Source organism: Schistocerca nitens, chromosome 2 (assembly GCF_023898315.1).
Source record: "Schistocerca nitens isolate TAMUIC-IGC-003100 chromosome 2, iqSchNite1.1, whole genome shotgun sequence".
Classification (NCBI taxonomy): domain Eukaryota; kingdom Metazoa; phylum Arthropoda; class Insecta; order Orthoptera; family Acrididae; genus Schistocerca; species Schistocerca nitens.
This window is the reverse complement of record NC_064615.1, coordinates 783,308,530-783,332,650: the sequence shown is the minus strand read 5'-3', so window position 1 is coordinate 783,332,650 and position 24,121 is coordinate 783,308,530. Positions and strand designations below refer to the sequence as shown.

Genomic DNA, 24,121 nt, shown 5'->3' with positions numbered 1-24,121 from the left:
GCTTGGATGACGTGTACAGGTACAGCTGCCCATGCAGCTTCAACATGATACCACTGTTCATCAAGAGTAGTAACTGGCGTATTGTGACGAGCCAGTTGCTCGACCACCATTGACCAGACGTTTTCAGTTGGTGAGAGATCTGGAGAATGTGCTGGCCAGGGCAGCAGTCGAACATTTTCGGTATCAAGAAATGCCCGTACAGGACCAGCAACATGCGGTCGTGCATTATCCTGCTGAAATGTAGGGTTTCGCAGGGATCGAATAAAGGGTAGAGCCACGGGTCGTAAGGCATCTGAAATGTAACGTTCACTGTTCAAAGTGCCGTCAGTGCGAACAAGAGGTGACCGAGACGTGTAACCAACGCCAAACACGGATGCGACCATCATGATGCTGTAAACAGAACCTGGATTCATCCGAAAAAATGACGTTTTGCCATTCGTGCACCCAGGTTCGTCGTTGAGTACACCGTCGCAGGCGCTCCTGTCTGTGATGCAGAGTCAAGGGTAACCGCAGCCATGGTCTCCGAACTGATAGTCCATGCTGCTGCAAACGTCGTCGAACTGTTCGTGCAGATGGTTGTTGTCTTGCAAACGTCCCCATCTGCTGACTCTTGGATCGAGACGTGACTGCACGATCCGTTACAGCCATGCGAATAAGATGCCTGTCATCTCGACTGCTAGTGATACGAGGCCGTTGGGTTCCTGCACGGCGTTCCGTATTACCCTCCTGAACCCACCGATTCCATATTCTGCTAACAGTCATTGGATTATGACCAACGCGAGCAGCAATGTCGCGATACGATAAACCGCAATCGCGTTAGGCTACAACCCGACCTTTATCAAAGTCGGAAACGTCATGGTACGCATTTCTCCTCCTTACACGAGGCAACGCCGGTCAGCTGCTGTTTGTGTATGAGAAATCGGTTGGAAACTTTCCTCATGTCAGCACGTTGTAGGTGTCGGCACCGGCGCCAACCTTGTGTGAATGCTCTGAAAAGCTAATCATTTGCATATCACAGCATCTTCTTTCTGTCGATTAAATTTCGCGTCTGTAGCACGTCATCTTCGTGGTGTAGCAATTTTAATGGCCAGTAGTGTACATTAAAAAATCCACATAATAAGGCAAATGAACTATTTTGTGCCTCTTGGATAATTAAATGCTCCGTGCTCGATGGCACAGCGTTAAGACTCTGGATTCAAATTCACAATGACAGAGGTTCAAATTCCATTTTTACTCAGATTTTAATAGTCTGTGATTTTGTTAAATCACCTGAGGGGAATGCTGGGATGGGTCCGATTCAAGCACACGGCTGAATACCTTCTCCTATGCGCGCTGATGCATCCTTTCTAATACCTTCATCGTCTTCCTTCGTTTCTTACAACTACATACCGGAGCTGAAACAGCAACAATGAATCTTCTGTGACGTTACTCTCATAGAACGCCATGCAATATTATTTCATTTTCTTCATAATTATCTAGTGAGTTGGAGCAGTGTGTCTAAGAAAGCTGCCGTGCGCCTTCTGTGGCGTGTGGTTTTCCACGGGAAGTATCCCTACAGCCTCTCTTGCTGGCAGAAAGATCGTCGCTGAGTCTCATTACGCCGAGTGGGGCCTGCTTTGGAGAGAACAGGCACTTCGTAGAACCTGGGCAACGAAAACCGGCCTAACGCGTGTACCCTTTGGATACAGCGTACGCCACGGCCGCCGCACATCCGCTAGAGAATAACTGAAGGCGACATTCCTTTTGTTGCGCACGGATTTAAAAGACAGATGACGTGGCACCATATCGCCAGCACGAGAGAATCAATTGCGTGAACTCTAAAAATTTGGTTCAGCCATTAGTATTACGTCACTGTCGATTGAGTTCGTGGCAGGTAATGCTGACTAGTCATGAAGACATCGCTCCGGGCGAGTGACAAGTGTTAAAATAAGTGCATCTTGTACACAAAAGAACACTTAAATGTGCTCTCTCCTGCTTTGTCATGTATGTAGCAACAATTCTCACCTGCCACATTGGCAACAGCGTCCCCTCCCCTTGGGAGTTTTTGAGAGCAGAGTTGAGGGCCGTGGACTGGGATTCCGTTCATTCTGCCTCGAACCGTCGAGGGGACGGCGTTATCTCTGGCCGCCGGTCAGTGCAGGTTGCTACATGCTAGCTGTTTAAGCGGATGTAAGAAGCGCGGTTGTGGTCTCGATCCATATTCTATGCAGCTCGTTCCTCGCTTACTTTGCCACGCAACTTGTGTTGTTCATTTTGAGTATACTTCTTCTTGTTGTAACGTTGTCCTCCATTACACGAGCTGCTCACACAAACAGGTCTTGTGCGCTCTATACAATCTTCCACATTTCTTGGTACCTCCCGTTGTGTTAGCGTCATTTTGTAACGTAATATTAACTATACAGAAATTTACTTTACATTAATCTCGTTGTGTTTCATGTTACCCATAAATAACCGATAATGTCAGTCCTGCCTTGAATTTCAAGATCCTTGTCCTACAATTTTCCTTGTTACGCGGACCTTTAAAAATAAATAAAACCGGTCGTATTCCCCATTGGTTCACTTCTCTGTGTCAACGTCATCCTTGTGCACAGTGACCCAAAAAAATGGTTCAAATGGCTCTGAGCACTATGGGACTTAACATCTGTGGTCATCAGTCCCCTAGAACTTAGAACTACTTAAACCTAACTAACCTAAGGACATCACACAACACCCAGCCATCACGAGGCAGAGAAAATCCCTGACCCCGCTGGGAATCGAACCCGGGAACCCGGGCGTGGGAAGCGAGAACGCTACCGCACGACCACGAGATGCGGGCTACAGCGACCCACTACAAGGATAACTTACTTATTATCCTCCCAGAGAAACGAGTATTTCATTCGCTCGTCTTGTATCAATACGATTTAGTTTCCGAAGGTATTATTTTGTAAAATCATTCAGCATTGATTTCGCTCGTCTTATATCAGTAAGAGTTATCTTCTCTAGATATTCAGTGTCAGTGCAACGAGCATTACGGTAGCTCGTCTTCCATTAGTACGCCCTGCTCTTCAGTGTAGTGCGAAAGCTAAGAGCATTGCACACACCTCGACCTGCTATAACGATGTCTTCCAAAGACTGTAAAAACCATTATACTCTTTCTATCTGGAAATTAACTTCATTTTTCATGTGCCGTGGAGAGGGGACGGAACAGCCACTACACTGTTTATCGCTTTAGTCCAGCGAGCTGTGAGCTGCGATGGCGAGAATGCCACACTATTCCCCATGTGCCCTCAGTAGCCATTCAGAATCTACATCTACATAAATACTCCACAAACAACTGTACAGTGCATGGCGGAAGGCACATCGTATCGGTGTTATCAATTTTCTTTCGTGTTCCATCCACGCATCGGGGGAGGGAAAAATGACTGCCTAAACGCCTCTGAGCGCGCCCTAAACTCTCATATCTTTTTCTCGTCGTCTTACGGAATTTTAGGAAGACACAGACTACCTGATCATCTTCGTCTAATGCTTGCAAGATGCCGTGTGTGAGTAAAGTAAGCTGTGAAACACGAGTGGCTTGTTCTTCTTTTTTCTTCAAATCCCTGCTAATTCTCTGAGAGAAGCTTGTTTTCCTCCAGGAACGTGATAATTTTTTAGATTAAAATATGCTCTAGTGCCTGCAATTGCCAGACGTTTGCAACAGTGGTCTATAATCCTGTGGAAGCTATCTGTTACCTTTTTTTATAAACAGCAGCCACCTTTGCTCTTTTCCAGTAGCGCGGGAATACCCGCTGGGCAAATGATCATCGATAAACGTGAGCTAAGAAAGCAGCTAATTCTTTGGCGTATTCAATGCAAAAATAACTGGAATTCGGTCAGGGCTTTGTACCTTATTCGGTATCAATAGCTTTAATTAGTTTTTCAATGCTGGGGGAGCTAATATCGATACTTCTCACCTGTGAGTCTGTGCGGCGATGGTATAGTAGTATCCTTTTGTGTGAACACATTTTTAATGCGGAATATACAGTTTCTTCTTTCTATCTGCTGGCTTCAGTTTCGACGCCAGACGAGCTTCCTAGGATTAACTGATAAATATTTTCCCAAGCTCTGACAGTGAACTTTACTATCGGGTTCACACATGGCCCTTCCTGCAGATGCACGAGTTGCTTCTAACTTTTTTTCATCGGCGTCTCTGTAATCCCTGTAGCGAGAGTGTAGTAGTCTTCATTTTCGTAACACTCCACGAATAATACCAACACGAACAGGGGTGCGGGGGAAGCCAGACGACGGTTTATAACTTCTTTCAACATTAATCACAATTGTTCTATGTTGGTTGGATCTGAACTAAAAGTTCTTAGTTCGTTTTTTTTTCTTTTTTAGTTGACAATGACTCTCTATCAGTTCAACAAAAACGAATACACACGTAATTTCTTGATGACCCTTTTGACTTTGGTGACCATTCATCCTGTAATAGCTTCATGTAATAGTTGACCCGTCTCTGACACACTCGAAAAGGTCGGGTCTGTTTCTGAATAGGAGATCTGGTATATTCCTTTCGCGTGTGGGTTGTCGAAACAGTTCTTCGAGACATGATGAACAAAGCTTTCAGTTTCAGCGAGGAGAGGCACCGCTTGCAAAGTGATAAGCGACCGTTGCAATTAAAATTCTCTGGCAGCCACAAGTCACTTTCAACTTGCCTTTATTTGCAATGTTTCACTCGTAATACGCGACCATTTTCAAAACTATGGGAAACTGCAATGTGTTACAGCACTATTAATGAAATAAAATCATCGATTCAACTTACAACATAGTAACTGACATTTAGCAGCCATATAGCACATGTCAGATACACCTGGCTGTGAACAGCGCAGGCATTAGACGTAAAATAAAATAAGTTGGTTGTGCTCATAAGCTCTGTGGTCAAGTACATTCAAAGACAAATCAGGAAGATTCACTGAAGCGCCAAAGAAACTGATATAGGCATGCATATTCAAATACAAAGATATGTAAACAGGCAAAATACAGTGCTGCGGTCCGCAACGCCTATATATGTAAGACAACGGGTGCCTGGCGGAGTTGTTAGATCGGTTACTGCTGCTACAATGGCAGGTTATCTAGATTTAAGTGAGTTCGAACGTGGTGTTATAGTCGGCGCACGAGCATTGGGACGCAGCATCTGCGAGGTAGCGATGAAGTGGGGATTTTCCCGTATGACCATTTCACGAGTGTACCGTGAATATCAGGAATCCGCTTAAACATCAAATCTCTGACATCGATGCGACCGGAGAAAGATCCTACAAGAACGGGACCAACGACGACTGAAGAGAATCGTTCAACGTGACAGAACTACAACCCTTTCGCAAATTGCTGCATATTTCAATGCTGAGCCATCAGCAAGTGTCAGCGTGCGAACCATTCAACGAAACATCGTCAATATGGGTTTTCAGAGCCGACGGCCCACTCGTGTGCCCTTGATGAGTGCAGACACAAAGCTTTGCGCCTCGCCTGGGGTCGTCAACAACGACATTGGACTGTTGATGATTGGAAACATGTTGCCTGGTTGGACGACTCTCGTTTCAAATTGTATCGAGAGGATGGACGGGTAAGCGTATGGAGACAACCTCATAATCCATGGACCCTGCATGTAGCAGGGGACTGTTCAAGCTGATGGAGGCTCTGTAATGGAGTGGGGCGTGTGCAGTTGGAGTGATACGGGGCCCCAGATACGTCTAGATACGACTCTGACAGATGACACGTACGTAAACATCCTGTCTGAACACCTGGATCCATTCATGTTTACTGTGCATTTCGACGGACGTGGGCAATTCCTGCACGACAATGCGACACCCCAAAGGTCCAGAGTTGCTACAGAGTGGCTCCAGGAACACTCTTCTAAGTTTAAACACTTCCTCTGGCCACCAAACTCCGCAGACATGAACATTGTTGAGCATATCTGGGATACCTTGCAACGTGCTGTTCAGAAGAGATTTACGGGCAGCCCTGCAGGAATCATGGCTTCAATTCGCTCCAGCACTACTTTAGATGTTAGTCGAGTACATGCCATGTCGTGTTGTGGCTCTTCTGCGTGCTCGCGGGGCTCTACACGATATTAGGCAGGTGAACCAGTTTCTTTGGCTCTTCAGTGTTCCGTACAATAAAGACATTGTAGCCGCGCGGGATTAGCCGAGCGGTCTGAGGCCCTGCAGTCATGGACTGTGGGACTGGTCCCGGCGGAGGTTCGAGTCCTCCCTCGGGCATGGGTGCGTATGTTTGTCCTTAGGATAATTTAGGTTAAGTAGTGTGTAAGCTTAGGGACTGATGACCTTAGCAGTTAAGTCCCATAAGATTCCACACACATTTGAACATTTTTTTGAAAGACACTGTATATAGTACGTTGTTTACATACTGTCTATCACCATTTGCATATGAACTTCAAGCTTGTGGTTATTGACGTAAAATACATAGAACTGTAATATTTAAGCTCATCGGTAACTTATAAGAAAAAATTGTAGGTGACTTGTGGCTGCTAAACAATTTTGAAGCTTTCAGTATTGCTCCAAAAGATTGATTGTCCTTACCACCGACAACGTAAGCGTCGTTTCCCCAGTCAATATTCTGCAGCTTAAAGTCTCCACCTACTATTACCGTATGCTCGGAGTATTTCCGCGCTGTCGAATTCAGGCATCTTTGAATGACTCTGACCGATTCGTCTGCATCTGGTAGTCAGTAGAAACACACGATTATTAATCTGTGTCCAGCACCTCGATTTCTCTTGTCCATATTGCCCATGTTAATTCGTAATCGGATTGATTCTGGACTTTACTAGGCCTAATGCTTCTGCTTGCCAGTATAAACCGATCTCCTTCTGGAGTGTCTAATGTATCTTACCGATGTACGTTTCACGTGTCGTCGGAAATTTTCTTAGTCCCTCAAAAATGGTTCAAAAGGCTCTGAGCACTATGGGACTTAACATCTGAGGCCATCGGTCCCCTAGACTTAGAACTACTTAAACCTAACTAACCTAAGGACATCACACACGTCCATGCCCGCGGCAGGATTCGAACCTGCGACCGTAGCGGTCGCGCGGCTCCAGACTGAAGCGCCTAGAACCGCTCTGCCACACAGGCCGGCGTTCTTATTCTCTACTGGGCGTTCAGCCATCTTTTACTTCCTAGTATGATGTGAGTACTGATGTTTTCTACGAAAGATGTATACTCCGGGATTTTACTGCATTTTCTATCCGGTCCATTGAAATAATTGGTTTGTGCGTCTCTGGTTGCTCTACTGGGGACTTTAGAGTTTCGTCTAAAATATATATATATATATATATATATATATATATATATATATATATATATATATATAGTACATACTCTGCCATTCGCATTTCAATGTTTCTGCCTTCTCTCTGATTTATCAATAAAACGGAGACACAATGCTCTGCGAATGCTGCCTTGCTCGGCTGGTAGCGGGCGGACTGCGCCATTCCTGTTTGCGGCTGCGGTCTTTACACGTGTGCACCGTCAGGCCTAGGGGCGCTTCTGCTATTTGGAGAGATGGAATTAATTAACTGTCTGTCTGTTCCCACACTCTCGTCGCTGAGCGCCCAAAGAATGAACCAACTCCGGCTGACGTGAAACACCCGCCAACAGGGGTCTAATATTTACACCCCGAATGTGCGCAACAGATATTTATTTGAAACCGTCTGTTTTATCATATTGCGTACTGAAAAAAGTTCTTCCTTACATCAAATCTAACGTTCAAAGTCCTAAGAGTTTATACTGATTCCAAAGAATAAATATACTAGTAATACTTCGCCACATTAAATAAAACTTACAGTGTCTGTTAATTGCACAAGTCTACAAATTTGTACTTAGTAATCTTTTCTTTATCATTTTAGGTGATTCTAGTGGTTTTTTGATACGACAGGATAAAAAATGCTAATTGTTTCTCTCAATCACATAATGTTTTTCACAAAGTAACGATCAAGAACCAGAAAATTCATACGAAACACACACATTCAACATAACAAATCAAGGCACTCTTAACACTGTAATGAACCATTGTGTTCTTTGGGTGTAATAAAAAGGCGTAATTCTTAATGTCTCTTCTTCTCCCACTCAAATCTCTGCTGCGCTTTTTTCTCTATGCAGCACGTAGGAGTAGTCAGCAATCATGCTGACAACCTCATCAGTTCTGGTACTCTCGTTCCATTTGTTTAATGTTTTGCTGGAACTTTCTCCCTATTCCTCACTCACAGCACATAGATTTTCTAGAAATGAGTCCAGAGAGTGCAGGTTCCAGCCCATTGAGGCATCCAATACTTTGTAGTGTCTCAGCACGTTTCTTACTGATTCTCGTAATCAAGCTCTTTTCAGTTGCCAAGAAACTTGTTGACCACTTTGTTTAAAGCATATCCAAGATGATCTTTAAATTTTATTCATTTTGTCTCCAAATGTTTAGTATTTCATCTTAGCTTCTGATAGCCATGGTATCTTACTTGTCACATACTGTTCTTGATTGTGTCACCATCGTTTGTTATTTCATAATGCCCAGTTTTATGTAAAATGGAATCAGAAGTTCTTTTTGGGTCCACCTTTGAATTTTGTTTTTCCCTCTGTTTTTGGCCAGATTTTTTGTGTCCTGTGCACGTATCACACTTGCGTAGGAAAGAGAGGTCCTTCCCCGCAGCTTGAACATATCCGATGTGGAACCAAAGGCTTGTCCTGATCCCCAACCTTTACGACAAATTAAGCAAAATACACTTCTCTCACAAAGTCTGAGATTTTCCGCTGCTGTTTGTTTTCATTGCAAGTTTGGCGCAGATGTATCAGACGTGTTCGGGAAAATTAATATAACCTCTTTAAGCCAAGAAATTCCCAAGCGATTTATCACTCGTTGGTGACGTTTGAGTGAAAAACGACACGTAAAACAAACAAATAGCCCTCATAATCACAATGTCGCCGAAATATACAGGTAGCTGTATTATAAACTATAAAACTGAACTTCTTTTCGTAGCACGCTACATTGCAAATTTTGGCAATGCAGTACTGGCGTTATTGTTGTTGTTGTGGTCTTCAGTCCTGAGACTGGTTTGATGCAGCTCTCCATGCTACTCTATCCTGTGCAAGCTTCTTCATCTCCCAGTACCTACTGCAACCTACATCCTTCTGAATCTGCTTAGTGTATTGATCTCTTGGTCTCCCTCTACGATTTTTACACTCCACGCTGCCCTCCAATGCTAAATCTGTGATCCCTTGATGCCTCAAAACATGTCCTACCAACCAATCCCTTCTTCTAGTCAAGTTGTGCCACAAACTTCTCTTCTCCCCAATCCTATTCAACACCTCCTCATTAGTTACGTGATCTACCCACCTTATCTTCAGCATTCTTCTGTAGCACCACATCTAGAAAGCTTCTATTCTCTTCTTGTCCAAACTGGTTATCGTCCATGTTTCACTTCCATACATGGCTACACTCCTTACAAATACTTTCAGAAACGACTTCCTGACACTTAAATCTATACTCGATGTTAACAAATTTCTCTTCTTCAGAAACGATTTCCTTGCCATTGCCAGTCTACATTTTATATCCTCTCTACTTCGACCATCATCAGTTATTTTACTCCCTAAATAGCAAAACTCCTTTACTACTTTAAGTGTCTCATTTCCTAATCCAATCCCCTCGGCATCACCCGATTTAATTTGACTACATTCCATTATCCTCGTTTTGCTTTTGTTGATGTTCATCTTATATCCTCCTTTCAAGACACTGTCCATTCCGTTCAACTGCTCTTCCAAGTCCTTTGCTGTCTCTGACAGAATTGCAATGTCATCGGCGAACCTCAAAGTTTTTACTTCTTCTCCATGAATTTTGATACCTACTCCGAATTTTTCTTTTGTTTCCTTTACTGCTTGCTCAATATACAGATTGAATAACATCGGGGAGAGGCTACAACCCTGTCTCACTCCTTTCCCAACCACTGCTTCCCTTTCATGCCCCTCGACTCGTATAACTGCCATCTGCTTTCTGTACAAATTGTAAATAGCCTTTCGATCCCTGTATTTTACCCCTGCCTCCTTCAGAATTTGAAAGAGAGTATTCCAGTTAACGTTGTCAAAAGCTTTCTCTAAGTCTACAAATGCTAGAAACGTAGGTTTGCCTTTTCTTAATCTTTCTTCTAAGATAAGTCGTAAGGTTAGTATTGCCTCACGTGTTCCAACATTTCTACGGAATCCAAACTGATCTTCCCCGAGGTCCGCTTCTACCAGTTTTTCCATTCGTCTGTAAAGAATTCGCGTTAGTATTTTGCAGCTGTGACTTATTAAACTGATAGTTCGGTAATTTTCACATCTGTCAACACCTGCTTTCTTTGGTATTGGAATTATTATATTCTTCTTGAAGTCTGTGGGTATTTCACCTGTCTCATACATCTTGCTCACCAGATGGTAGAGTTTTGTCATGACTGGCTCTCCCAAGGCCATCAGTAGTTCTAATGGAATGTTGTCTACTCCCGGGGCCTTGTTTCGACTCAGGTCTTTCAGTGCTCTGTCAAACTCTTCACGCAGTATCTTATCTCCCATTTCATCTTCATCTACATCCTCTTCCATTTCCATAATATTGTCCTCAAGTACATCGCCCTTGTATAGATCCTCTATATACTCCTTCCACCTTTCTGCCTTCCCTTCTTTGCTTAGAACTGGGTTGCCATCTGAGCTCTTGATATTCATACAAGTGGTTTTCTTCTCTCCAGAGGTCTCTTTAATTTTCCTGTAGGCAGTATCTATCTTACCCCTAGTGAGACAAGCCTCTACATCCTTACATTTGTCCTCTAGCCATCCCTGCTTAGCCATTTTGCACTTTCTGTCGATCTCATTTTTGAGACGTTTGTATTCCCTTTTGCCTGCTTCATTTACTGCATTTTTATATTTTCTCCTTTCATCAATTAAATTCAATATTTCTTCTGTTACCCAAGGATTTCTATTAACCCTCGTCTTTTTACCTACTTGATCCTCTGCTGCCTTCACTACTTCATCCCTCAGAGCTACCCATTCTTCTTCTACTGTATTTCTTTCCCCCATTCCTGTCAATTGTTCCCTTATGCTCTCCCTGAAACTCTCTACAACCTCTGGTTCTTTCAGTTTATCCAGGTCCCATCTCCTTAAATTCCCACCTTTTTGCAGTTTCTTCAGTTTCAATCTGCAGTTCATAACCAATAGATTGTGGTCAGAATCCACATCTGCCCCTGGAAATGTCTTACAATTTAAAACCTGGTTCCTAAATCTCTGTCTTACCATTATATAATCTATCTGAAACCTGCCAGTATCTCCAGGCTTCTTCCATGTATACAACCTTCTTTCATGATTCTTGAACCAAGTGTTAGCTATGATTAAGTTATGCTCTGTGCAAAATTCTACAAGGCGGCTTCCTCTTTCATTTCTTCCCCCCAATCCATATTCACCTACTATGTTTCCTTCTTTCCCTTTTCCTACTGACGAATTCCAGTCACCCATGACTATTAAATTTTCGTCTCCCTTCACTACCTGAATAATTTCTTTTATTTCGTCATACATTTCTTCAATTTCTTCGTCATCTGCAGATCTAGTTGGCATATAAACTTGTACTACTGTAGAAGGCGTGGGCTTCGTATCTATCTTGGTCACAATAATGCGTTCACTATGCTGTTTGTAGTAGCTTACCCGCATTCCTATTTTTTAATTCATTATTAAACCTACTCCTGCATTACCCCTATTTGACTTTGTATTTATAACCCTGTATTCGCCTGACCAAAAGTCTTGTTCCTCCTGCAACCGAACTTCACTAATTCCCACTATATCTAACTTTAACCTATCCATTTCCCTTTTTAAATTTTCTAACCTACCTGCCCGATTAAGGGATCTGACATTCCACGCTCCGATCCGTAGAATGCCAGTTTTCTTTCTCCTTTATTATAACAATTAAATAGCTACATTTTGCATACCTCACAGAAATTCTAAGTTTGTATCGAAACTGGATGTGATTGAACATTCTAAGTACTTTACACAGAATCAGCACCAGAAAAACCCTTTACCTTTAAGAAAAATATCATCATGAAACAGTGTTATCAATGAATCATCACACTTCCACGTTCTTACTCAAATAACTACGAACTGCTAAGGAGAACCACTAAATCCTGTTGAAGCATGACTTTGCGCACATACCGAAAACCAAACATACAAAAATATACTGCACAAATTGCAGGACACATTCCTCGGGTCTAGTGAAGCAGGGGATACAACCCGTCGGCTTTGACCAATGACGTCAGAATTGGCCAGAGAGCATTTATTACACAGATGAAAGAGCTGACAAGACTGATCAGAAACAAAGGAATACGAGAGACAAAATATATAGTTGACATATACCAAGGCAAGTAGTATTTTCACGTTAAGCATATCGCGTGTTTGTATCGCATTTTATCTGTGGAAAATGAAGGGGAAAAATGGATGGAAATATTGGAAGCATATAATACCTCACGGCACATACATATAGGTTGCATCTTGAACCTCATTCCAACTGTATTGGTTAACTGCAGTACGGGATGATTGAAACTCCTGCTTCACTAGACCCAAGAGATTGCCACATATAGCTCAAAATATTCTTTCATTCGGTACTTAATTTCATTCTTAGTGATATTGAGATAATTTGGACTATTAGTTTCTTATTTTAGGTCAATTTTTAGTATCTCATTTTCGTTTGTACGTATGGATTTATCTGTTCCGATGAACCTGGATGATTTGAGAGGGGCTATGGGCGGAGACTTGTTGGTCACGATTTATTTTTAAAAAATGTGTGGTCTAGTTGCCGATTTGTTTCATGTCGTGAGTGCGGCGAACATATGCGCCTCACAAGTGTATCTCGTCGCCGTACTCATGACTTATTCGTAAGGAGCTGCAGCAAAGATCGGTTGTGGCGGTCCATTACACGAGGGACGTGGTTCGAAAAATCTAAGCTCACCTTCAGAGACATTTTGAAAATCTCATAATGTTGGTGTTTGAGATATCCTGTGTGGCTGTGTGTCCATGAATGTCGTGTGAGTAAGCGAACAGTTGTGGTTTGGTACTCTTTTTGTAGGGAAGTTTGTGGGGAATATATGAAGTATAGGTGGCCGTTGGGGGGGGGGGGGGAGGGGGAAGGGGAAGGCGGGTGTTATCGTCGAAATTGACGAGTCGCATTTTGGCAAAAAGAAGTGCAACAGGGGGGAACCTCCAGTGGGATTATGGGTTTGGGGGGCTGTAGTTTCAGGTCAAGAGTGTGACGATCTAGTGTTTAAAGTAGTACCCAATCGAAGGAAGGAAGTTTTGGTCAGCTTAATTGAAGATCACGTTGCAGAGGATTCCATTGTAATTTCGGATGGTTTTTCTTCATATTGGGATTTAGGGGAAAGGAGTTATCAGCATCTCGTAGTTTATCACAATACTGAGTTCAAATCATTATCCACAGGGGCTTGTACAAATAGCAAAAAAAAAAAAAGTCCCCTAGAACTTAGAACTACTTAAACCTAACTAACCTAAGGACATCACGCACATTCATGCCCGAAGCAGGTTTCGAACCTGTAACCGTAGCAGTCCCGCGGTTCCGGACTGCAGCGCCTAGAACCGCACGGCCACCGCGGCCGGCCACAAATAGCATACAGGGTTATTGGTCAGCTGTGAAATCTCTTGTAGGGAAGGGGAAACATCGGACTTCCACACATCAAAGCCACTTAGACGAATATTCGTGGAGGCGTAGTATTCCCCAGACATACTGCCCGTTTAAATGTTTTGTTAAACGTGATGGGCAAATGAACCGTCCGAAATATGTTAGCTTATTTCACATTAGGATGGGGGTGGGAGGGTGATGTGTGTGTCTGTGTGTGCATGTGTACCTGTGTCTGTGTGTATCTCTCTCTCTCTGTGTGTGTGTGTGTGTGCGTGTGTGTGTCTGTGAGTCTGTTCGTAATGTCTTGTTTGTTGTGTACGTGGCTATGTGATTTTTGTTGATGTCTTTCTAGGCGAGCTTCGGTTCTTTTAAGAAATTCCTGTGTGGTAAGTTCAGTTTTCCTTTTTTTTCTTTTACTGCATTTGACTATTTTGACGTATTTCATTGTTGTATTACACCATTACGTATGTTTTCGTGTACTCCAGTACGTAAAAGAAATTTCGTATCTGTCGCTCCCCTTTAGTTTCCCGGCACTAGTATCAGTATGATTTTTTCGAATCTGTACTAGCAATATTAAAGGCGAAACGCCCGACACACCTAAAAGTTGTATCCCGTCCTTCAGTTGACCTTTACACTGACACTACCTATTCGAAAAGAACGACATATGTAACATTGATGAGATTTACCTATACGTGTCAACTGGAGAGCAGGATACAAATGTTGTGCGTAGCTATATAGCTCAACTGAAGAATGGGATACTATTGTCACTGCTCTGATCAAAACTGTAACTTTCAGTCGATACTATTAGCATCGAAGACGGAAAAAAAACTGTGCCCCATTGTGAAGTACGGGATACAAATTGTATATGTGTCGCCTTATTGCCTCTTCGCGTAGTTCAGCTGAGGTACAGGTTGCAAATGTAACGTACGTCCATTTCCACGTTTTCGTTAGCAGTGTACATGTATATAGGTCAACGGAAGTATGGGATACAAATATTATGCACGTAGCTCCTTCTGCCATCGGTAGTACTACTATCTACGTAAGAACAGATTATTAGTGGTAGCGGAGGCGATCTCTTTTAAAATCACATTCAATTATTTTAATGTACAATGATAGCGCTTATCCGGAACACAGATCTGTTTTATTATCTATGGCTGAAAGTGAAGACATTATTATCTACGAGTAATGTATGACGTCATTGGTCAAAGCCGACGGGTTGTATCCCCTGCTTCACTAGACCCCATTCCTCACACCTAGACGAAGAAATTATGTTACATGAACATGAGTCTGGAAACACTTCGTTTCCTTGTTACAACTCATTTTCTCCAACTCATTAATCATGGGAAACACACATGAACAGAACGTTAGAATCACGGGGAACATGCAGTCTTGGTTATGTCTGGTTATGTTGTACACCGCCAGTGTTTTATTTTACATGTCCCTATTGCCATGCAGCGTACGTCATTAGTTGTTTACAGATAACATCAAATGTTCCAGCGATCAGTACGAACGTTGCAAGCACATGTGTTACTACGTAGAGTTAAGCACAGACTCGACCCGTGCAAGGGCAGTGCACACAGATGCAGAGATGGCAGCTACTCATTCGCTGTATTGATTAGCTGAGGGCAGTGGCGCTTGCGCTCCACGTCTGTCCCGGGAGAGATTTCCAGAACGATGCTGCCCCGACATGAAAACGTTTGTAGCCACTGAACGTAGTCTTAGGGAACTTGGGGCACTTACCAGTGATACTCGCGGCCGGGAGAGGCCTAGAAGGACTGTGACACCGCAACAGGAGGTGGCAATTCTCCATGCAGTTGACGACGACCCTAGTATCAGCACAAGACATGTAGCTGCAACAATAAATGTTGACCATATGATTGTCTGGCGAGTGTTACACGAGCACCAGCAATATCCATACTATTTGCAGCCTGTGCACGCATTATCAGCAGCTGATTTTCCTGCACGGCTTCTCGTCTGCGAATGATTTATTCAACAAAGTATCAGCCCTGATTTTAAAGCAACTGTGCTGTTCACAGATGAGGTGTCGTTTCAACGAGATCAAAATGCAAATTTTCACACTCAGCATGTATCGGCAGACTCACTCCTCACACAACTACTGAAGCAAGTCATCAACAAAAATTTTCTTTCAGTGTTTGGTCCAGCATTATTGGTGACTGTTTGGTAGGGCCTCACTTCCTTTCACGCAGGCTCAACGGACGAAGCTATCATAACGTTGTAGAGAATGTTCTACCTGATCTGTTAGCAGAAGTGTCTTTAACTGTGCGACAAAACATGTACTTCATGCACGATTGTGTCCTTCGTTATTTTAGGGTTAATGTCCGTCGGCTTCCAAATAAAAGATACGGTGACGGATGGATAGGTAAAGTTGGATCAATTGCATGGCCTCCACTCTCTCCGACCCAAACCCACTGGTCTTTTATTTGTGGGAGCTTTTGAAACCTCTTGTGTATGGAAACCCAGTACAAGACGTTCAGTGTCTCCGTGCACATATTATGGAAGGCTTCGAAATCATACGCAATACTCCACTGATGCATCAGCGCATCCGAGATTCACTGCCTCTGCTGTTTGATGCTTGTATCAGTGCTCACATAGGGCATATATTGAACACCTTCTATGAGAAAGAGTTCCATGTGTATGCTGCTGCGTTCTGTTCGTGTGTGTTTCTCTTGATTAATGAACTGGAGGAAATGAGTTGTAACATGAAAAAAAAAAAAAAAAGCGTTTCCTGACCCATGTTCGTATAACTTAATTTCTTCGTCTAGGTGTGAGGAATCTGTCCTAAAATTTGTGCCGTACATTTTTGTTACACTCTGTACACCCGTAATACTCTGTTTTCTCTGATTACCCTTGAATATTCCATTCAATTAACATTCAGTTCGTTAAAGGTTCTGAGGTGATGCAACAAGGAAACATTACGCCAGCCAGCTAGTTATGCAATACGACTGACGTTTACAACATTTTTTTATCATTTCTCGAATAAATGAAATGGCGTTCCGACGCTCCGGGGCGGCCGGTCTATTATCGCCTTGCTGTCACCGCATCTACATCTACAGTCTGCGAACCACCGTGAAGTCTATGGCAGAGGGTTCGTCCCCTGTACCGATTTTTAGGGCTGCTTCCGTTCTGTTCACGAATGGAGCGCGGAAAGAATGATTGTTTAAATGCCTTTGTGCGTGCTGCAATTAATCTAATCGTGTCTTCACAAAAACGACGCGAAATGTCAGACGCACGTCCGCTTGTGGCAGCTAGCACACGCTGATATGGCCAGGTAAATCTTTCCCTATCGCTGCAGAGTACGTGCGTGTCGGCCTATTATTCTTTCTATAACATCTTTCAAAATAATTAGTACCCGGTTAATGCCCCACTTGTGACTTGATTCTGCCACTCAGCAACATTTTTGTATACATCTTCCTAGTCTTATTACTTGGCACAGGAAATAAAACAGGTGTACAAACGACCGATACAGACAAAACCTTTACAACTATAATACGTATTTCGGCTTCGCGTAGTCAGAGGTCGTTTCTGACGTTACAAAATGGCTCCTGTTTTTTTGAGGGGTGACAGAAAATAGTCTCATTTCCATGTTTGTCTGCTATTCTCCTGGTTTTACTGGCAGTGCACCACAATATGGTAGAAACTGTCTCAGGATCCACTGCTGTTTCTTCTGGTTGCACTCTCTGTTTTCCTCGAATCTGCTGTTTATAATTCCAGTGAGAGTGTACGGGGTGTACAAAAATTAAGTACCTATTTTGCAGAAATAGTGATGGTACTTGCAATGTTTGCTATAGCGTCGGTTTATTAGTGATTAATTTCAACATGTTCACCATCAATATCACGACACACTTCCTATTTTTCAGCAGTATTCTGAAGCATTACTGGTGTTATGACAGCAGCAGCTTGTATAATGCGGTTCCTCAGCTCGTGCAATGTGGTAATGCCTCGGGTCAACACACGTCCTTTGATAAAGCCGCACACAAAAATGTCCGTCTGCGTGAGGTCAGGGGAACGTGCTGCACAGAGGAGCCTGCACGTCCAACCCATCTTCCAGGGAACTGTGAACTCGAAACGTGCGAACATCTAAGGCATAATGACATGGTGCCCCATCTTGCTGAAAGTAAATAACATCCCGACGCCCACCCTGGATAAGCTGTGGCAACAAAATTTGTGAGCATGTCTAGGTGTCGTACTCCACTTATGGTTTTTTCAGCAAAGAAAAATGATCCGTGAACCTTGTCGTCCGTGGTGCCCATCCAAACAATAACCTTGGGATGAGTTCACATAACTTCAACATGGTCCACTGGTGGTATGTCAGCCCAGATAACGCAGTTATGCCTGTTAACCTTTCCACAAACGAGGAAGGTCGCTTCATCGCTGAATAAAATGTGAGTCAGGATGCTGCGCTCTTCATGCGCAACGATCAAGTCGATGCACATGGCTACACTTCCTGCAAAATCTTCCTCATACAGATGATGGAGAACCTGCACGTTCTTCTTTAGCGTAAACAGCAACACCTTGTGTACCGTCGAACGTGAAATGTTCAGTTCCACTGAATGAGGTGTCACCGATTTTGGACTCCTTTCAATGGATGTCCTGATGGCTTTAATCCTTTCACTGGAGGTTGACAGACGTCATTGCCTGGCTTGTTTTCTGAGTGGGACTATCGTGATGACATTTGCAATGAAATCTCTTCCGAATATCATCGTCTGACGACCTTTGTAGCCTTCACCTCACAATAGCATTCTTCTCTTCCACATGCTCATTCACCCTGTAAACAATGAAACACATATTCAATTGTTAGCATGAGATTAATGCATGATATCAGTCAACAAAGCACTCACAAAATATGTTAAATGTACCAGCAATGAGCTACCATACAGAACCTGCTCATAAAGTATGTTTTTCTACAAAATAGACACTTAATTTCTTGACAAGTCCTATGTTGACGACTTTTGTATGGAAACCGACAGCTCATACGAGTACGAACATCTTCATCTGCAGAGAAGAAATACTTAAAGTTTTTTTATTAAAAAAGTAGTATTTGACAACTTATAGGGTATGGCCATCTTATCACAGTTTGTAATCGTATCAATCTTATTTGTGTTTCTCACACTCAGTTGTTTTGCACTTGCATCAGTAGGATTCATTTAACATTCAGTTATGAGCATTTGGTCATTATTTTCTGCCAATTACTGGCAGTAATAGCGCTTTTAAAACCCACATCCTTGGCTGATGCGAGATTCTAACAGATTTACCGATCGCATGAATTCAGAACATTTTACATTGAAGAGCCAAAGAAACTGGTACACATGCTAATATCGTGTAGGGCCCTCGCGATCACTCAGACGTGGCATGGACTCGACTAATGTCTGAAGTAATTCTGGAGGGAACTGACACCATGTATCCTGCCATAGATCCGTAAGGGTACGAGGAGGTGGAGAGCTCTTCTGAACAGCACGTGCAAGGCGTCCCAGATATGCTCAGTAATGTTCATGTCTGGGGAGTTTGGTGGGCAGCGGAAGTGTTTAAACTCAGAAGAGTGTTCCTGGAGCCACTCTGTAGCAATTCTGGACGTGTGGGGAGTCGCATTGTCCTGCTGGAATTGCCCAAGTCCTTCCGAATGCACAATGGACATGAATGGATGCAGGTGATCAGACAGTATGCTTACGTACGTGTCACCTGTCAGAGTCGTATCTAGACGTATCTGGGGCCCCATATCACTCCAACTGCACGCGCCCTACACCATTACAGAGTCTCCATCAGCTTGAACAGTCCCCTGCTGACATGCAGGGTCCATGGATTATGAGGTTGTCTCGGTATCCTTTCCCGTCCATCCGCTCGATACAATTTGAAACAAGACTCGTCCGACGAGGCAACATGCTTCCAGTCATCAACAGTCCCATGTCAATGTAAATGGGTCAGGCAAGGCGTAAAGCTTTGTGTCGTGCAGTTATCAAGGTTACAAGAGTGGGCCTTCGGCTCCGAAAGCCCATATCGATGACGTTTCGTTGATGGTTCGTACGATGACACTTGTTGATGGTCAGCATCGAAATCTGCAGCAACTTGCGGAAGGGTTATGCTTCTGTCACGCTAAAAGATTCTCTTCAGTCGTCGTTGGTCCCATTCTTGCAGGATCTTTTCCCGGCAGCGGCGATGTCGGAGATTTGATATTTTACCGGATTCCTGATACTCACGGCACACTCGTGAAATGGTTACACGGGAAAATCCCCACTTCATCGCTACCTCGGAGATGCTGTGTCCCACACTCGTGCTCCGACTATAACATCACGTTCAAACTCACTGCGCCATACTCTTGTGTTATACAGGCGTTGGCGACCGCAACGCCGTATTCTGCCTGTTTACATATCTCCGTATTTGAATACGCATGCCTATACCAGTTTCTTTGGATCTTCAGTGTAAGTGCACGAGAAGAGTATGGGCGAGTTAAAACACCTACTGTCTGAGATTTGAATGACATCACCGCAATATTAATTTACTAATAGTAAAAAAATAGGTTTAGAGTGAAAAGACAATTTAATCTGTAACAGCACATAAAATATGGCAGCGAGTATTAGAAAGTACTGAAACGTGTGACGAAGCACACGCGGAGAACCGATCCGTGCCTCGCTGGTCTGACGTTATAGGTTACTGAAATGTGCACACAAATGTCATCTTCATAACCTTTCATGAGTAGTGTTGCCATTGTTTTCTGCAATCAATTTGTATGGAATATGTATGATTAGAAAATAACTACAAACATAAAGATATAAATTATCTTAAAAAACCGTTCATATCAACTTATTTCTACACAAAAATGTTTTCTGATGTTTCAGGACTGCACATTTTTTACTCGGAAGGAAATTCTCAGGTAAATATTACACAGATATATGCTGCTACAGCAGAGCGCAGCATGCAAGTTGCTTGTAGACGCTATCTGCAGCATTTGCGATAGTATTACCTGCTTGCATCACAGTAATAGCTTTGCAAAATGAAATGTTACAAAAGAGTCTCGTCAGAGGTGTTAATTCACTCGTTCTGTGTGCGTCTTCACGTTCCAGAGTGCACAAACGCTTCCGAGAGGTCAGCCCTGAACTGGTGCCGAAGAGTATGACGGGAGACGAACCCGTCACAATAAAAGTACCTTTGGAGAAGATGGAGAAGCTGCCGGAGCTGAGAGTAAGTACCCGTGTTTCACAGGTTACATCCTTCGTCATATGTCTACTTGACTGTGGAACTGAAATAGCAGTTATTTGACTTACTGGTGATCAAGAACTATACTGACAGGCACGTAAAATTGTAGCTGCGGTTTTCCCCTGTGTCCGCTTCATGTGTAATATGAATTTATGACAGCTATCGGCCACGTAAGTGTACTAAAGGGCAAAGGAGTAAATGAGGAACGGTTGCTCATTCTTCAGGAAGAGATATGCTGACAACTAGTAACGCTGGGACGCTGGTGATCCGGTGCGAAGTCGTATCCTCTGTTGTTCATTAAGATAAGAATATGAATCAATTACCAGTTCGTGCAAGTATAATCGTTAACGATACAATTCGCGGTAGTCAGCAGCCGTCTCTCTTTGTCCAAAACATGTTTCACTCCCGAAGTTTCTCGTGGATACTGCTTATAGGTAGTGCTTTGGCATATCTTGCTGGTGACTTAAGAGAAGGACGCTCAAGAACAAAGTTCGTACACACTGTGTGTCATAATAAGTAGTAAAAGCTGACACGTGTGAAGGTATGCGATAGAAGAAGTAAAATTGTTGTAGCGAACATAGGTCAGCGAACGAGTTGGTTGTGAGATAATTATTTATTTGAAGTTTCTGCTACGAGTCACTTTTTATTTATTTTATGCTTAATCTAACACAATGCAACGCGTTTCGAACATGTTCTGTTCATTTGTACGTGATCAACTGTCATATAAAAACCTTTCACACTATTTTCGTAACACATAACTGAAGCAAATCTATCTACATCCGATACAGGCTGTAATATACATAGTCAACAACAAAGAAGAAAACCAGCGAAAGACATCACTGATTTCGATTTCTAGATATACACTGCCCCCTCCTTCCCCCCAAATGTTCCACGTGCCGTGGTTTCTTCTCTGCAGTAAGTTACGAATTCTTTCAAACACCGGATGATGACTCCGAAAATCTTGACAAGAATGTACAATTCGCTACTCCAGTTCTCCAACCTCATCAATGGTTACACATATACTCGGTAGTTTACTGTAGGAATTGTACACGACTTTATTAATAGAATATTTTTCTTTAGTTTCAAAAATACTTTTTTTCTTTTCCAGTTTGATACATACAAATTTTAAGAATATTTGTTTTTTTAACTATTTTCATGGCAATTTTTTTAAAGATTTACTCTTTGGTGAGTTTTCTTCACATGTAACATACAATTTCCTCCGGTAGACAGTGCCTAATGTTTAACAAGTCATTATCAAATCAGATCGTATTTTTTTGTATTTCTTTCCCACTTTTTCCGATGGAAAGTGAAAAATTTTTACATAATAGAGTTAAAAAAAATTCCATTATCAAACAAAAAGAGTAACTTTACAATTTTATTCCTCCTGTAAGTAGGCTGTTTAGGTTTTCTTATTGGTAACGCCACGTAGCGCTCTGTATGAAAATCACTGGCTGTGCTGTGTGCAGTCTGTGGCTAGTTTGCATTGTTATCTGCCTTTGTAGTGTTGGGCAGCTGGCTGTTAACAGCGCGTAGCGTTGCGCAGTTGGAGGTGAGCTGCCAGCAGTGGTGGATGTGGGGAGAGAGATGGAGGAGTTTTGAAATTTGTAAGACTGGATGTCATGAACTGCTATATACTATATTATGACTATTAAGGTAAATACATTGTTTGTTCTCTATCAAAATCTTTCATTTGCTAACTATGCCTATCAGTAGTTAGTGCCTTCAGTAGTTAGAATCTTTTATTTAGCTGGCAGTAGTGGCGCTCGCTGTATTGCAGTAGTTCGAGTAACGAAGATTTTTGGTGAGGTGAGTGATTTGTGAAAGGTATAGGTTAATGTTAGTCAGGACCATTCTTTTGTAGGGATTTTTGAAAGTCAAATTGCGTTGCGCCAAAATTATTGTGTGTCAGTTTAAGCACAGTCATGAATAATTTTTCAAAGGAGGACGTTTCATATGTCGACCCTTAGCCGAGGATACCTCACTGGAATCTTCTGATTTTTTCTTGTAGTTTGTGTAATTAGTGTAGCTTTTGTTTATTGCTAGAGCGTAATTATAGAGAGAATTTCCTTTGTAGTTGTAGTTTTTCATTGTTGCACACAGTTGTGGCATGCATGTAGATTTGCACCAAGTATTTCGCAGCTGCGCTTGCAATTAACTAGATATTATTTTCAATGCTATGTTAATGTGTTTTGTTATTTTGCTCTTCAAATTGTGCTTTTCTGTGTTGTCGTGTGAAATATTGTGACAATAATGGCGTGTGAAAAACGTAATACTAGGCTTCAAAGTAAACTGAGAAATGACAGTGAAGACTAAAGCAGTGTGTTAGCGCCGCAGAGTAATGAATTAACTAATGTTCTAAGTAGTAACTTGGTAATTGTGCATAGGGAAATGGAGCGGGCTGCAAATAATGGTGTAGGCAGTGAAACAATTAGTGAACAGGGAAGCATTATCGATCGATCGGTCGGCAACAGCTCGCCTCAAGAATCCGAAATGACAGAACACAATATTGCAAATACCGTAGACTCAGGTTTTGGGTCCTCACCGTTTTTCAAATGAGTCAAGACACATTTCTGCTTGTCAAAACGTGAATGTTGCCGGTGAAAATGCACTGCCAGAAAGCATAGAGAAACACATTGCAGACACTAATACATTATTATTGCAATTAATGCAACAAATGGAACAAAATCAGAGACAAACACAGCAAAAGCTTCAAAAGTTAGACACAATGGAACAACACCAGAGACAAACACAGCAACAGTTGGACACAATGGAACAAAATCTTCGGAAGTTAGACACCACACTTGAACAAACACGTGAAGATTTAACTACTGAGTTACATAACATTGAATCGAAATGTTAAAAAGTCTGTAATGACGTAAAAACACAAATTTGTGAGCATTTCCAACCTATTTTTTCGCGTCATGAAAATGCATTACAGAATCACGAAGAAGCCATAAAAGAACTGCAAACTATTGTTCATGAAAATCACGACACCTTGCAAGCTAAAATTGACTCAGTTGCATCTACCGATTCGGTTACGCAACTTGTAAAAACTCAGGAAAACTTAAAGGACACAGTAGATACGATTTCAACACAAATGGACACTCTGAAACTTGGTTCAGAAAAACACACAGAGGAAATAATTTCTCTATCAGATAAAGTAGCCGAACTTTCAGATCAGTTCACTAACTTATCTACAAAGGTAGATGATGATCTGAATGACACAAGACCTGTAGCCTTCATGGACACTGAAGAGTAT

General features: G+C 42.5%; 1 protein-coding gene across 1 annotated transcript in view; it reads left to right on the top strand.

Annotated features, from left to right (window-relative positions):
• The window catches only part of LOC126234629 (calcium and integrin-binding family member 2), a 221,267-nt gene that overhangs the window by 96,133 nt on the left and 101,013 nt on the right, over nt 1-24,121 (top strand). Inside the window, exons 2-3 of the mRNA XM_049943357.1 lie at nt 20,505-20,539; nt 20,730-20,847. Coding sequence (XP_049799314.1) covers nt 20,505-20,539; nt 20,730-20,847 — 153 coding nt within the window. The remainder of the gene's footprint in view (nt 1-20,504; nt 20,540-20,729; nt 20,848-24,121) is intronic.